The sequence below is a fragment of the Lynx rufus genome, unplaced genomic scaffold (assembly GCF_022079265.1).
Source record: "Lynx rufus isolate CCGP_SWC_20201006 ecotype Redwood Valley unplaced genomic scaffold, mLynRuf1.p SCAF_18, whole genome shotgun sequence".
Taxonomy (NCBI): domain Eukaryota; kingdom Metazoa; phylum Chordata; class Mammalia; order Carnivora; family Felidae; genus Lynx; species Lynx rufus.
Genome location: NW_025814832.1, coordinates 39,947,321 through 39,959,542, shown reverse-complemented (window position 1 = coordinate 39,959,542; position 12,222 = coordinate 39,947,321). Strand labels below are relative to the sequence as shown.

The 12,222-nt window shown below is 41.3% G+C and overlaps 1 protein-coding gene across 1 annotated transcript in view; it reads left to right on the top strand.

Moving 5' to 3' along the window:
* EFCAB3 (EF-hand calcium binding domain 3) overlaps nt 1-7,761 on the top strand; it is a 28,823-nt gene extending 21,062 nt beyond the window's left edge. Inside the window, exons 8-9 of the mRNA XM_047080440.1 lie at nt 4,293-4,415; nt 7,423-7,761. Of these exons, the coding sequence (XP_046936396.1) occupies nt 4,293-4,415; nt 7,423-7,761 (462 nt within the window). The remainder of the gene's footprint in view (nt 1-4,292; nt 4,416-7,422) is intronic.
* Nucleotides 7,762-12,222: the final 4,461 nt, after the last annotated feature.

Here is a 12,222-nt window from a genome sequence, read left to right as displayed (position 1 = left end):
CATGACCTGAGCTGAAGTCGGATGCTTAACTGACTGAGCCACCCAGGTGCCCCTGCAGCCATTTTAATGACTTAAGAAACTCTTTGTGTGATGATGTAAAAGATCTCCAAAAGGAAAAGGATATGAAACAGTATGTGTAATACACTGCTATTCGTATAAAAAGGAGAAAAATAAATAAATACAAAGTATGTACATATACTTTTTCCTTGTAAAATGTTCTGGAAGGAAATCCAAGAGAATAGTAACATTGGTTGCCTGCGGACAGAGAAAGTAAGGGGCTGGGAGACAGAACAGGCAAGGAGATCACAGTGTATATTCACCATACTCTGATTTTTGAAGCATATGTATGTTTTACACTCCTAAAGATTGGAAATAAAAAAGAATTAACTGTTTTGGAGAGTACTAAACAAGAGCTAAAATACTCTACAGCACAGTGACATGGGAGATGAGAAGGGTGGTGCTCAAAATTAAAGCTTCCTAAGTTCATTTTATTGTTTGAGTAGAGACTTAGGATACTGGTCAAATCTACAATTTGTTAAATTAATTATGAGTGTTGGGGCGCCTCTGTGGCTCAGTCAGGTAAGCGTTGAACCCTTGGCTTCAGCTCAGGTCATGATCTCACAGTCGTGAGATGAAGTCCCACATGTGGTTCCACACTGCGTATAGAGCCTGCTTACGATTCTCTCCCATTCTCTCTCTCTCTCTTCCCTGATTCTCTCCTGCTCATGCTGCCTCAAAAATAAAATTGAGTGTTAAAAATGTGAGGATAATCACTAAAATGAATCATAAATAAGTTAATGAATAATCATTAAAATGAATAATTGTCAAATAGAAGGAAAAAAGAATAAGAAAAAAGAGAAAACATGGAATAATAGAAAATGCAAAACAAAATAGGCAGATGGGGTGCCTGGGTGGCTCAGTCAGTTAAACATCTGACTTTAGCTCAGGTCATGATCTCGTGGTTTGTGAGTTCCAGCCCCATGTTGGGCTCTGTGCTGACAGCTCAGAGCCTGGAGCCTACTTTCGATTCTGTGTCTGTCTCTCTCTGCCCCTCCCCCGCTCATGCTCTGTCTCTCTCAAAATTAAATAAATATATTTTTTTTAATTTTTTTTCAACGTTTATTTATTTTTGGGACAGAGAGAGACAGAGCATGAACGGGGGAGGGGCAGAGAGAGAGGGAGACACAGAATCAGAAACAGGCTCCAGGCTCCGAGCCATCAGCCCCGAGCCTGACGCGGGGCTCGAACTCCCGGACCGCGAGATCGTGACCTGGCTGAAGTCGGACGCTCAACCGACTGCGCCACCCAGGCGCCCCTAAATAAATATTTTTAAAAATTTTAAAAAATAGAAAAATCCAAGTATGTCAGTAGTCACAACAAAAGATTAAACACACTAGTTTAAAAAAACAAGGATGAAAAAGAAAAATACATAGACAACAGATCATCTTTCAAGTTTAAAATAAAAAAGGACACTGAGACTGATTTTTAATAATTCTCAGATATATGTTCTCTAAAGGAGACACACCTAAAATACAACACAGAAAGTTTGAAAGTAAAAAGACTGAAAAAGATAAATCAGGCAAATACAAATCAAAGAGAGCTGGTATCAATATATTAGCATAGGGAAAGTAAAATTTAAGGAAAACATAGCTAAAGATAAAGATGCTATTTAATTACTTTTAAAAATCTTCAGAAAGATATAACTATCCTGAACCTGTGTGTACCTAGCAAACTGACAGATAACAGTTAACAGAATTGTAAGGATTAACTTTAGACTTTTTAAAGGCACTATGCATGCTAAAAAAGTGAATAGGCAAACCCATAATCACCGTGGGAGATATTTATCATGCATCTCCAGAAACTGATAAAGCAAACTGAAAGAAAGAAAGAAAGAAAGAAAGAAAGAAAGAAAGAAAGAAGAGAGAAAGAAAAGAAAAAATAAAAGAAAACAGGAAGGAAGGAAAGAAAAAAGAAAGAAAAGAAAGAAGGGAGATATTTATCATGCATCTCCAGAAACTGATAAAGCAGACCAAAAGAAAAGAAAAGAAAAGGAAAGAAAAGAAAGAAGGAAGGAAGGAAGGAAGGAGAAAGAAAAGAGAGAAAGAAAAGAAAAAATAAAAGAAAATAGGAAGGAAGGAAAGAAAAAAGAAAGAAAAGAAAGGAGATATTTATCATGCATCTCCAGAAACTGATAAAGCAGACCAAAAGAAAGAAAGGAAAGAAGAAAAGAAAAGAAAAGAAAAGAAAAGAAAAGAAAAGAAAAGAAAAGAAGGAAGGAAAGAAAGAAAGAGAAAGAAAGAAAGAAAGAGAAAGAAAAGAGAGAAAGAAAAGAAAAAATAAAAGAAAATAGGAAGGAAGGAAAGAAAAAAGAAAGAAAAGAAAGAAGGGAGATATTTATCGTGCATCTCCAGAAACTGATAAAGCAGACCAAAAGAAAAGAAAAGGAAAGGAAAGGAAAGAAAAGAAAAAGAAGGAAGGAAGGAAGGAAGGAAGGAGAAAGAAAAGAGAGAAAGAAAAGAAAAAATAAAAGAAAATAGGAAGGAAGGAAAGAAAGAAGAAAGAAAAGAAAGAAGGGAGATATTTATCATGCATCTCCAGAAACTGATAAAACAGACCAAAAGAAAGAAAGGAAAGAAGAAAAGAAAAGAAAAGAAAAAAGAAAAGAAAAGAAAAGAAAAAGAAAAGAAGGAAAGAAAGAAAGAAAGAAAGAAAGAAAGAAAGAAAGAAGAAAGAGGAAGAAGGAAGAAGAAGAAAGAAGAAGAAATCAACTCATCTTACAAAAAACTCTTATCTGTTAAGGAAGAGAGACATAGAACTAAAGCTTAATATAGAATCAGAATCTAGAAAAAAGTTGTTTCCGGACATGGGGAACTTGAGCACATTAGTAGCCAGGAGGAAGAGCCCTTAGAGCTATGGTTCTCAATCCTGGCTGCACCAACGGAATCACCAAGGAGAGCTTTTAACAGCCCTGTGCCCAGGCCACAACCCTAACCAATTAAATCAGATCTCGGGATGGGGCTTAAGCTTCAGCATTTTTTTAAAGTTCCAACATGCAGCCAAAGCTGACAACCACTGCCCGAGGCAGAGAAACTGAAGTTGTAGGAAAGGGGCAAGACTGGTTATGCCATTTGTGGAGCCCAGTGCAAAATGGAAATGTGGAGCCCCCTTGTCCAAAAATCACTAAGAATTTAAAGACAGCAACAGCAGAACAGTAAACCAAACTCAGGGCCCTTCTAAGTACATGGTCCTGTGTGATTGTACAGATCACACACCCACGAAGCCAGCTCTGGAACAAGGGAAATTGAAGGAAAATGGTCCAGGGAGCAAATAAATATTCAGGAAAAACTCTCACATCGAAAAGGCAAAGAGGAAAAATCAGGCTATAAGATGGAGAAATCCTAAGGTGGAAAGAAGAGTGAAAAGAATGTATATTAGACAGCCCTGGAGAGACAAGATCGGTAGCTGAGGGAGTGTGCAGACCTGGTTTCCCAGCAGCCACTAAGAGGACTGCTCTGAGGGCTGTAAGAGAGTTAACGGCAAATGAAGAAAAGTAATGGCAGGCGGTACAACGGGCCTGAATGAGACTGGGTAATACACGTCTTCAAAGAAATCAATGAGCATATTTACGTGATTTCTGCCAGCATTGTTCAGCAGCCCAGGAGCAGGGAAAATGGATGGCTGGCTCCCCATGGGAAGTTTGGAAGTACTGTAGGTTGTCCTCTGTGGAGGGCACCATCTTCATTTTCAGAGCTTGGTAATGGCTTGGGAAATTTGGTGAAAGTAGAGTTGGCTCCTCTCTACCTTCCATATCCATTCCACACATAAGCCATCTCTTCTTGTTTTAATGTTTATTTACTTATTTTTGAGAGAGAGAGAGAGCACGTGTGTGTGTGTGAGCGAGGGGCAGAGAGAGAGAGGGAGACAGAGAATCCAAGCAGGCTCTGCGCTCAGCACAGAGCCCCATGTGGGGTTCGAATTCACTCAGTGTGAGATCATGACGTGAGGTGAAATCAAGAGTCGGGCGCTTAACCAACTGAGCCACCCCGGCGCCCCATCTTCTAGTCTATACTTCTGAGTAGGCTTCATCATTATGAAAGAAAATTTGCTAAATGCTCATTTACACATGGCACCATACCATGTAGCCCCAAACAACTGACAAGTGGCTTAGCAATTACCTTCTGTATCATACACAAACCCCTTCATAATGCAATGTATTTCTCCTTATTATGTCTATGTTGTATAATTCAACCCAAAAGATATCACTAACCTTCTTTTTTTAAATGTGTATAAAGGCAGCAAATATAAAGCCTATTGACCCCGTCTCAGGCTGTCCTACTGACATCCTGGCCATTGACCAAATGCTCAAAAAGAAGCAGAATTGGACAGTGACTGATGCGGCAGCTATTAAACAGCCCGTGAGTATTCACTGTTGGCACCTTCTCAGAAAGCACTGATGAGAATATTTTCCATTTCAATACTACAACCATAAATCCCAACATTATTTTTCCTGCCCTGTGTCTTTAAAACAAGACAAGCTCATTTCTCACTTTTACCCATGGCAATGACGCTTCTTGCTCTGTAATCAAGTGGATTCAGATGTTAACTGTTATAATTCATCCTGCTAATCACCCATGGAACCATACCCAGCATCGCTTCTGGGACATTCATTTGTTTCATGCTGGAAATAGCAAATAGGTAAGGCAGCCAGCTGTCACGGTGAGGGGGGTGTACTGAGGGAACCATGATGAGTGAAAGCATCTCGATTACAGCAGCTAAAAGGATAGTTCAAGAGCACTTGCCAGGTGCCAAGCACGGTGCTATATAGGTGCTCCACAAGTACTCTGCGGGTACTAATTCATTTACTGATCACAACAGTGCTTCCAGATAGGTGCTGTTATGGTTCTTTGTCATTTTAGAGATAAGCACAGAGAGGTTCACTTGTCTAAAGGCAGAAGGAATAGGGGAATAGAGCCAGAATTAGAAACACGAGCCGTGTGGCTCTGGAATCCACATTTTTAACCATAACTCTGTGCTCCCTAACTACCTTTGTGCCGTGACATCTTAGCAGCTTTTATACTCCACAGAGACAGACTGGGGTATATGTATTTCATGCTGCCTTTTTTCTGCACGCAGAGACACTAATGATCAAGGTCTCCTGGATGGTTTCCACTTCCTTGGCCTCTACAGTACTGCATCTTGCAGCTCTGTGTCCCTTCGTCTCGCTTTTCTTTCCTGAATGTTCATCCCTTCAGTCTTGATGGTTCTTCGTTTTCCTACTGCTCTTCCCATTATAGGCACTCGTCCGGTCATTTGTTCAGTAAATATTTATACATTATTAACAAAGTTCTAGGTTTACGGGATACCACGGGGGAGGAAAAAACAGAGTTCCTGCCCTCCATGAGCTTGGAGTGAGGGTGAGAAGGAAATAAACAGTAGTAATACATGGGGATAAGTGAAACAACAGGTGAGGTCGGCACTGGACGCCACAAGAACACAAAGGAGTGGGCTCCCGACCTCTGTCTCATCATGGCACATACTCATGCTGGAGTAAATGGAGGCTCCTTATAGCCGGAGGCCTCCAACCCAGAGTACCGGCTGCCCCAAGGGCTAAGGAGCTTGAGGAAGGCAGTCAATTGGCATACCTGTAAACCAGTCACAACAGAACTTTGGGGATCTCTGCGTTAAGTGAAGGAAAAGCCAGGACAAGCATTCTTTGCACTATCTCAATCTACCCTTCTTGTTTCAGCTGCCACCTACACACAGATAACTCTTAAATCTGTCTCTAGCCTAGACTTCTTTCCAGTACTTTCACCTTAGCTCATTGGCTGCCTGATGAACATTTTTACCTCACTGTCTCAGCCTATCTAACTCTACCAGTCCAAACCAAACTCGTCATCTGCATCAAAATGGCTCTTCCTTGGGGATTCCGTATGTCAGCTGCTGATACCACCCTCTACCCAGTCAACGAAACTAGAAAGCCAGGAGTCACCCTTAATTTGTGAATTGTCCTCACTCCTCACATCCACCTACAACCAAATCTGGCTACTCTTGTTCTCCTGAAAATTTTTCAAATCTGTCTCCTTCATCCCATCCTATCACTACTGCCTTCACTAGGCCCTCATTAGGTCTTGCCTGGACCCCCCAACCTCCCATCCCTACCTCACAGCTGCTCCCCTCCACCCACTCTCCACACAGCTGCTCATGATCTAACATAAAGATCCAGCTCTGCCCCTGTCCTGCTTAAGAACGAATGCTTCCCTCTCAACAATGGCAGGATTTTTCAACTCTATTTTCTGCTCCACACTCTGAGAGACTTATCTCCCTTCCGTCAGAAACAGGTGGTAATTGTGGTACCTGACTGGCTCAGTCGGTGGAGTGTGCCACTCTTTTTTTTTTTTTTTAATTTTTTGTTCCAACGTTTATTTATTTTTAAGACAGAGAGAGACAGAGCATGAACAGGGGAGGGGAAGAGAGAGAGGGAGACACAGAATCAGAAGCAGGCTCCAGGCTCTGAGCCATCAGCCCAGAGCCCGACGCGGGGCTCGAACTCACAGACCGCGAGATAGTGACCTGGCTGAAGTCAGACACTTAACTGACTGCGCCACCCAGGCGCCCCAACCACTCTTGATCTCAGGGTTTAAGTTTGAGCCCCACATTAGGTGGAGAAATTACAGGGAAGGGAAGGGAAGGGAAGGGAAGGGAAGGGAAGGGGAGGGGAGGGGAGGGGAGGGGAGGGGAGGGGAGGGGAGGGGAGGGAAGGGAAGGGAAGGGAAGGGAAGGGAAGGGAAGGGAAGGGAAGGGAAGGGAAGAGTGGCTCACTACAGCATGATTTTCACTGAGGAAAGGGCTCTCCCAACCTCCCTGAGATCAAGTCTAAGGGCCAGTACAGCACAGTGCTTTGCCTGCCTCATCTCCTTCACTCCTTCCCTCCCACTTTCAAAACCTGACACTTTAGCGACACCAACGTGCTTGTGCCTCTACCAATTCCAGAGGCCTTTGTTCCTTTGTTTCTGCTATCTCCTGTCCCTGAAACTCCTTCCCATCACCAGTGACTCTCTCAGTCTGGCCAAACCCTTGAGGAACTACTCAGCATCTCTCCATCCCTGTCCTAAGCTGGATTGAGTGCCATCCTTGGCACTCCTATTATATCCAGAGCCTGTCTCCATCCCCCATTTCCTCCTTGTTTTAGTCTATTGTGTTTTTAATATTGTCATAACATTTCTTCTCTCATTATTCCCAAATCATACATTTGGATTGTCCATCAACTCCTAACTTGCGTGTCCTCAAAAGGTCCTACCAATGTGTAAACTCAGTGATGTTCAACCAGCCTGGGAATGTAACTCTTAGGATATCTAGAATGGTGGTCCATAAGTCAAAGATATGTTAAGGTAACTACTGCCAACTTCTGCTCTCTCACTGCAGGTGAAGAGAGCTATAGATACCTATAACTTGGGAATTGCCCTGGAGCACCGGAAAGACATGCTAAACCTCTGGCAGAAGATCCGAGGGGATTTGATTGGAATAGACACTAAAAATGAGTCCTTTTATGATACCTTTTCTACTTACACATGGTCCTGGAATGTTTGCCAAGAATTACTTTCACCAAAGGACTTAAGGTTATATGATGCCTACATGAATAGGCATACCTTCCACAACTCTGTATTCTCTTCTTCCTCGGATATCAGTGAATGTGACACAGGAAGAAAACGAAAACGGAAAGGTTTCAAAGGGTTTCGACGATGCGATTTCTACATTTTCTAAACAGCTCACTGCAAACTACTTTTTCATAGATATCAAAATTGTGGTTTCTTGCTTTTGTCTAGTACATTCTTAGCAGCTGGAAATGTTGACATCTTTTGAATTCTGACCAGTAAAAAAGTTTAAGTCATAATGTGGTTTCCCTTTCCTAATTCTTACCTAGTAAATAGAGGTCATGTGGTTTTTTTCCCCAGCAAACAACTGCACTCTGCTGCCCCCACCTGGCTCAAAACGGCCTGGGCACGAGGAGAAAACCTGAGATGTGCGCTTACCTTAAGGGCCTCTGTGAGCCCTTAGGGGCCCTCCCTGTAACGTGCCTCTTAGTTTATGACTGTAAGTGGCACTAGGTTTTTGATTATTTGTAAAAGAGGCCAAAGACAGCAGATGACAATGATCCTTCAGTTCCAGGGAATAATATCACCATCTCCCAGGGAATCTTGATTAAATTTGGGTGTTCCTAAGGCTCCTTAGCCACACATCTTCAGGCTGATCTCTTGGATACCTTTTAAAAAGGGATGCTGTTTTCAGGGCATCTGGGTGGCTCAGTCGGTTAAGCACCCGACTTCGGCTCAGGTCATGATCTCACAGTTCTTGGGTTCAAGCAGCACGTCGGGCTCTGTGCTGACAGCTCAGTGCCTAGAGCTTGCTTCAGATTCTCTGCCTCCCTCTCTCTCTGCCCCTCCTCTGCTTATGCTCTGTCTCTCTCTCTGAGAAATAAATAAACATAAAAATTTTTTTTAAAGTTTATCTCATCCATTACACTTGTTCTTTAATGCATTTAATAAAGATGCACATATGTAACTATATTACACGTTTGGTAGTTATAATTTTTATGGTGGAAAACTACACACAAAATTTACTATTTTAATCACATTTAGGTGTATATCATCCATTATATTATTTTTTCCTGTTAGAAAAAGGAAAAAACATGTTTCACATTGATGGGGACAGTGGCTTATAAAATCATAACATGCCAGAAAAAAGCAATGAAAATAGTGAAGTCTCCTAGAACTATTTAATGAAACAGTCTTGAAGTAAATTTGTGTTACCTTGAAGAGTCAAAACTGTCTAAATATATTTGCCATTCTTTACAATGTTATGATGTTGAGAAAAAAGAAGCTTATTGACAAGTGGCCATGTTTCTTACCTGAAGAATAAGATTTATAGTTTGACAGATTTTTTTCTTTTTTTGGTATGGCTATGACCGTAATAGGCAATCTAAGAGATGTAATTTGGATGCCAAAATTAGAATTCCTGAAATATTTTCTTGGATCAATGAGATAACAGGAAAGAATATTTTTAAGCATATCTGTCCTGGAAAATCTAAAATGTACAGTAACACAGTCTTTCTATCAAATTGTCACATACTGTAGTGACAGCATAAACTGGCATCTTGTCAGTATAGCAATAGGTACTCGGCCATTCATTCAAAAATTAATTTTTTAATGTTTATTTTTGAGAGAGCATGTGCAAACAAGGGGGGGAGGGGCAGAGAGAGAGAGGGACAGAGGATCTGAAACAAGCGCTGTGCTGACAGCAGAGAGCCTGACGCGGGGCTTGAACTCACAAACAGTGAGATCATGAGCCGAAGTCGGATGCTTAACTGACAGGCACCCATTGTTCAACATTTATTGAGTTGCATACTATGTGTTGGACCTTGTTCTAGGACCTGGATATAACAGTGAACAAACAGATAAAATGCCCTGACCTCACAGCTTAGTAATCCAGCTAATTATAACCACTGACTCACTACTTCCACTTCTAGACATTATTCCTAAAGAAATAATCATGAATATACAAAATGATTTAGTTACAAGGATGTGTATCGTGTTGGATTTTAAAGTTGCCTAAACGTCCAGTAAGTCACAGTACAGTTCTATAAATTAAAATGATGTTAGAAAAGACCATTCAAACAAAAGAATGATATTACAAGCTATCATCAGGTTATAAAATAGGCTACAACTGCTCAGAGCCATGAGAAGGCTGTATGGGATTGTTCTAGAACCTAATTATGATTGTAGTTGCACAAATATAGATTTTTATGAAAACTTATCAAACGGTACACTTAAAATGGGTGAATTTAATTATATGTAAACTATACCTCAATGAAGTTGTAAAATAAGAGGGCATAAAACAGTTCTGAAACTATTGTAATTTAAAAGTTACTTCTATAAATACATAAGAAAAAAAAAGACTGGAAGGTATACACCAGTGTTGTTTTTTTTTTAAACCAAAGTATTTAATGGGTTAAATTAAGGATGGAATGGGGTAGTTTCTTTTTTTCTTTTGTCTAAATGTTCTACAATAAACATATTTATTTTGCAATAAGAAAAAAAAACACAAAAGGCTGTTTAAATTTGTTAAATCAGCTTATTCAATTATCTAGGCCTGCTACATGTTCTGTGAAACTTTAAGGAGAGCAAATCAGGACACCAGGGTCCCTTCCCCCACTTTCAGTTCCAGAGCACATGCTTACACAGACCGGAATTTCCACTGACTGGAACTTAAAGAAAAGCATGAAATAATTACCCACGTCCCAGGTTGACACCCAAGGCAATGATCCAGACTGAGAGTTGTTAACCTTTCCAGGCTTTGAACCCATGCCACCCAGCTAGAAGAGCTCTTCCAGCTCACCAGCAGAGGGACCCTTAACTCCCCTGAAAAGTTTTGCTTGCTGAAGATACAGTCCAGCGTGAAGTCTGGTAGCACAGAGGACTCAGAGTCACGTCTTCCAAATTTCTGCAGAAAAATAACTTCAGGTGCTTCAAAAGATGGAGAAACATGAGTTGTACAGGTCAACCAAAGATAATTGTACGAAAATTCAGGATACTTTTCTCCCATTTCACCAAAAGGGCCCAAGTTGTTTGCCATTTTAAATGACTAGTTATGGGAATTAATATAGTAAGTGACTTCAAGTGAAAACAGAGTGAGCTCCCTGCAAGAAACTCTGCAGTGAGAATGTTGATTAGGAGCATGAATAGCTTTTGGTGTGGGGAGAAAAACGAGTGTAGAAGAGACAACAAGATGCCAAGAATACATATAAATCAACCACTATGTCAAACAACTGGCCCCGAGAAACTATAAAAATCCTCGTCACTTGTTTTTTGGAGAGGAGGTCTTGTTCAAAATGTTTCAAAAGACCATGAGAATGGCAAAAGTGTTTTCAAATAAAGTACAAATTCTCTACTCTCTTATCTTTTCAATTCACTCACATATTTTTCTTTGTGATTAAGGAGGATTTAGGGCCCGTTCCAGTTTCTTTTCTGAGAAAGATACAGAACCTCTCATAGCTCCCCTCAGTTTTTCGTATGGAAAGAATCTGCAATGAAGGAAACAACTGGGTACCAGTGTGCTGAGTCTAGTAATGCACCATCTAAGTAACTAATTAACCCTTTCCTTATCTTCTTCCAGATGGTAATCATTACTCTCCTGGAACTCTTCTCAACTAACCTTGTGCAGACAGCATGCTTTCTTTTGAGAATCAGTTTGTAGTAATTATCAAAATAGAAATGGAAGGCTGAAAATGTATGAACATAACAAATTATGTGTGTTTGCATTACAATCCTGATTGTGTGAATAAGCTCGGATATGGATAATTCCAAAAAGTATGTGGTTACAAAAATTTTTTTAACTTGTCCTTGGATGGATATTCCATTTGATTAAACAGATAAACCTTGTGCTCTCAGAATTCATTTCATATCCTCCTCCCAGAAAAATCGTTTTGTTTTTTTTTTCATAGCTTTTCACACTACAAAAAGCTGACGATGGAAGCTGGAAAACTGCCAGACTTCCTCGGCCAGCTTGCTACCTTCCTCAAATTCTTCTGACCATAAGCTCCATGGGACTAGCTACCTTTAATTCTCAAAGTGATTTTTCCTGTCTTAAAACTTGAAGGAGGGGTGCCTGGGTGGCTCAGTCATTTAAGCATGAGACTCTTGATTTCTCCTCAGGTCATGATCTCGCAGTTCAGGAGATCAAGCCCCCCATCAGTCTCTGCACTGACACTGTGGAGCCTGCTTGGGATTCTCTGTCTCCCTCTGCCCTTCCCCCATTCTCTCTCTTTCTCTCTCTCAAAATAAATAAACATTTTTAAAATTTTTGAGGGAAACGGGGGAACCTGCTAGAGGACCCCAGCATAGAGAGGAGGCTCAAGCTTAATTAATGTCTCCCACTTTCTTGCGGGCCTGCAAGACCACTAGGGCCTCCTGGCAAGGGATGGGGAGTAGGAAACCCACTCCGAGAAGACATTCTGCCAGAGTACGCCCCGCCCCATTCCCCAACCCCATCCCCAACTCAGGCCCCGCCCCGGTGGGCGGAGCTCGAGCACCAACCTCCACGGGGGACTGCCGCGCCCCGCCCTGCCCTGGTCCTTTCCCGCCCAGACTCCGCGACTTCCGGAAGGGGGCGTGGCTCCGCAGGAAGTTTTCTCTTTACGGAAAAGTAAGTATATCCGGCTCCGGTGTC